The sequence below is a fragment of the Cryptotermes secundus genome, unplaced genomic scaffold (assembly GCF_002891405.2).
Source record: "Cryptotermes secundus unplaced genomic scaffold, Csec_1.0 scaffold7426, whole genome shotgun sequence".
Taxonomy (NCBI): Eukaryota; Metazoa; Arthropoda; class Insecta; order Blattodea; family Kalotermitidae; genus Cryptotermes; species Cryptotermes secundus.
This window is the reverse complement of record NW_019729370.1, coordinates 2,645-5,975: the sequence shown is the minus strand read 5'-3', so window position 1 is coordinate 5,975 and position 3,331 is coordinate 2,645. Positions and strand designations below refer to the sequence as shown.

At 40.6% G+C, this 3,331-nt stretch overlaps 1 protein-coding gene across 1 annotated transcript; it reads left to right on the top strand.

Annotated features, from left to right (window-relative positions):
• Window positions 1–1,559: 1,559 nt before the first annotated feature.
• Window positions 1,560–2,691, top strand: LOC111865649. Its single transcript, XM_023853834.2, has 4 exons — window positions 1,560–1,811; window positions 1,857–2,107; window positions 2,173–2,192; window positions 2,243–2,691. The coding sequence occupies exons 1-4, from the start codon at window positions 1,560–1,562 to the stop codon at window positions 2,428–2,430; spliced, it is 711 nt and encodes a 236-aa protein (XP_023709602.2). The 3' UTR covers window positions 2,431–2,691.
• The last annotated feature ends 640 nt before the right edge of the window (window positions 2,692–3,331 follow it).

Here is a 3,331-nt window from a genome sequence, read left to right as displayed (position 1 = left end):
ATTTCTTGACTGAAATTTTGTATGAATTTCTCGCCTCTCCATGTGCATTCATGTCCTGCCCATCTCACCCTAATAATGTTGGAAAAAAGAATACATTATGTTGCAGATTACATGCGCATGCACGCACACATACACACACATACACGGGGCCGTTCAGAATAATTTCACTGCATTTTTTTTGTGGCTTTATTAATAGAATGTTAATCGAAGAAAATTACAAGACCTTTAAAAATGGCGGTACACCAATGTCAGTCTGTACTTGTTGGAGATGCCCAAAATGTCCACCCAAACGCAGTCCACAATGCTAAACAACGAAGGGCAAACAAACAAACAAAACAAACCCCGTGGCCTGTAGTCCGCAAGAGAACTATATCGACCGAGCGGCCGCCGCTTGTCGGCGAAGTTGGTGCCAACTTTTGCGGATAGAGAGCGTCGCGTGGTCAGCGCAACGGATCCCCACTGCCGTTAATCTCGCTTTTCTAGACCGGAGCTGCTATTTCCTTGAAATAGCTCCTCAGTTATCCACACGAGGCTGAGTGGACCCCGTTTCAGACCCACTACTTCTCAGAAAATCTAGGACCGCCGGGAATCGAACCCGGGACCCCTGGTTCTGTAGCCAGGAGCTCTGTCCAACAACGAAGTGTAAACAGTTAAATATATTAACTTTATTGTGGGACAATCCTATGTGTGTGTGTCTGTGCACGCGTGCGTATTGTTATATAAGTAGTTCCTTGAACTTCACTACAGAGACTGAAGCATTGAAAGGAAATTAGGCATAATAACGTACACACTTTCTAGCACTTTTTGTGCTAATATAAATTTTGTTACACTTTTGTCCAAAGGTATGCTGATGTCTGTTATTGTTTTTATTGTTATTATTAGTTAAATGTCTACAATTTTGAGTGGGGGCACACAGTAACGTAGTTGTTTGAGGGGCTATGCTACAAGCCGGAAGGTCGCGGGTTCAAGTCCCGATGAGGTCACTGGATATTTTTTTAATTGACCTAATCCTTCCAGCCGCACTATGGCTCTGGGGTTCACTCAGCCTCTAACAGAAATTAGTACCAGGAATTAATTAAACAATTTTCCTGGGGAGTCAAGCGTGGCCGGCGCGTAAGGCTGACGTTACCGCCATCTCTGAGCCGATTGTCTAGATAATGTGGGACCCTCAACGTCTCACAACCCTTTTGACCTTCAGGGCCTGGTACAGGGATAGCTTTACTTTTTTTTTTAGTAAAATTTTGAGTGCCACATTGAAATATCTTAATTTGTATTACATTTTAGGCTGCAGCATTCGAATAAACAATGACTTGCCAGAACCCCAGCCATTGCTTCTAATCCCAGGAGGCAGTAAAATTTGCCAGAAGATGGTGATGACACTGTTACATTTGCTGTTGGCAAGAAGGTGCTCTTAGCCTGTTCTGGTGATAATAACTGTTTGGTCTACAGTGGTTCTGGGACTAGAACTGCACTTGCAACCCGTAGCTCTGATACTACATTTTATATAAGCCAAATTCCTTATAGATTTTCAGAGTTTGCATGTAGAGGATAGCCTTACCATGTTGCCAGCAGATCTGGCAGTAAATGTCATGACGGCACCAAAAGCCACATTGAGATTTGTTTTGCAAGTTGAGTCAGACTTTTATAAAATAACAGATATCTGTTTTGATGATACTCAATTGAAGACTTTGTATAGTAACTTCACATTTGTGTCTGGTATTGGTGGCTACCAAGTAGGATTTCCAAGACCAAGTTTTATACAAGATGACTTCTACCCTGAGATCTCAGTTGACAATCTCTACACAAGAAACGTACCATTCTTGGTTCAACAGAGTTAGCTGATAAATATATTGCAGTCAGCTGACTCTTATCTAGCTAGGGGCCACTACACAGCCAAAGCCGATTTTGTTTATGGTTCCCAACACAGAGCTACTTTCCATTTTGTAAACATTTCCCCACAGTGGCAAACTTTCAATGGAGCAAATTGGAATGCACTTGAGATGAGTGTACGAACCTATGCTGACAGGAATAAACTCAATCTTGATGTGAACACTGGAACATATGGTGTTGCAACATTACCAAATGTTAATGGCATTGAGAATGAGTAGTATTTATACGTTGATGACAATGACAACAAAGGGATTTCTGTGCCAAAACTGCTCTGGAAAGCAGTGTACAGTCCCAAGACACAGGCTGGTATTGCTTTTGTGGGAATCAACAACCCATGTTTCTAATCTGCAAGATTATTTGATTTGTAATGATGTTCACTCAAAAATTTCTTGGCTTCAATGGGATCAGACGAGTATTGAGGAAGGATATTCCCTCTGCTGCGATGTTGATGAATTTAGGTCCACAGTCAGTACCCTCCCAGAATTCAGTGTAAGTGGCCTGCTAATATATGTGAACATATGCAGCAGCTGTTCTCTGTAGCGGTATCAAATATAGTTCCCAAGCAGGACACATGACCATATGCTCTAAAATGCTATAACATCCTCAATTTACATTACACCATTTTTAGTAATGTCCTATGATGTCCACGAAAGCTTCAACAAAATATTAAATATTAGAATATCATCTTTGGGTAGAGAAATTTTCAACATTTTTACACAGCTTACAAAATGGAGTACTTTCATTTGTTCCACTGTTGCAACACTATACACCCATTGTCATATCCCATAATTCCTGTAGAGATCTATTTAAGAGACTACATACAGATCTTAACTTTTCCTTGCGAATATATATATTTACTAATAAACTTCATTACAAATAACGAAGAACATTTTTGGAAGAATGCGGAAGTACTGTTAGTTCCTTGGAACTCTAGCCATGGTAGAGGGGTCATACCATCTCTTGTCCAGCGAAGGGATCAGTCTTATCTGCTTATGCCAACGTGGGTACTACCAGTTTGGAATGTAGTGTCTTGTAGTATTGTCAGGTGTATAATACTACTCCTGGTCTCTGTAGGCAATGTTTTCCACTCAGGGAGTATCTCTGAATGTCACCACAGCAAGCGTACAGCTTTGCATGCTCCACAACAGCGTTTACCTTTCCTCGTGGCTAAAGTGACAAGGCACTAACTATACACATTGTTAACACAAGACACAAACACTTGTCTTCATAGACCAATTGCTAACCTCTCATGCTTTCAGAAAAGCACATATTATGCTGGGATCAAAAGTTTTAATAACCTGCCTTCTGATCTCAATGGTCTTATGAATTAAAATGCACAATTTAAAATTGCACTGATCAATACCNTTCCGTTTGTACCATTCAGAATTAAAGCTACGACTATATTTCTTGTGCTTGCTTATGTCTGGCTGAGATATTAAAA

Bases quoted from the DNA above. Each gene is read 5' to 3' on its own strand.
- LOC111865649 (XM_023853834.2), top strand. From the start codon at position 1,560: ATGTTGCCAGCAGATCTGGCAGTAAATGTCATGACGGCACCAAAAGCC. The intron at 1,812-1,856 runs GTACCATTCTTG...AATATATTGCAG, and splicing joins ACAATCTCTACACAAGAAAC to TCAGCTGACTCTTATCTAGC. The intron at 2,108-2,172 runs GTATTTATACGT...TCTGGAAAGCAG, and splicing joins AATGGCATTGAGAATGAGTA to TGTACAGTCCCAAGACACAG.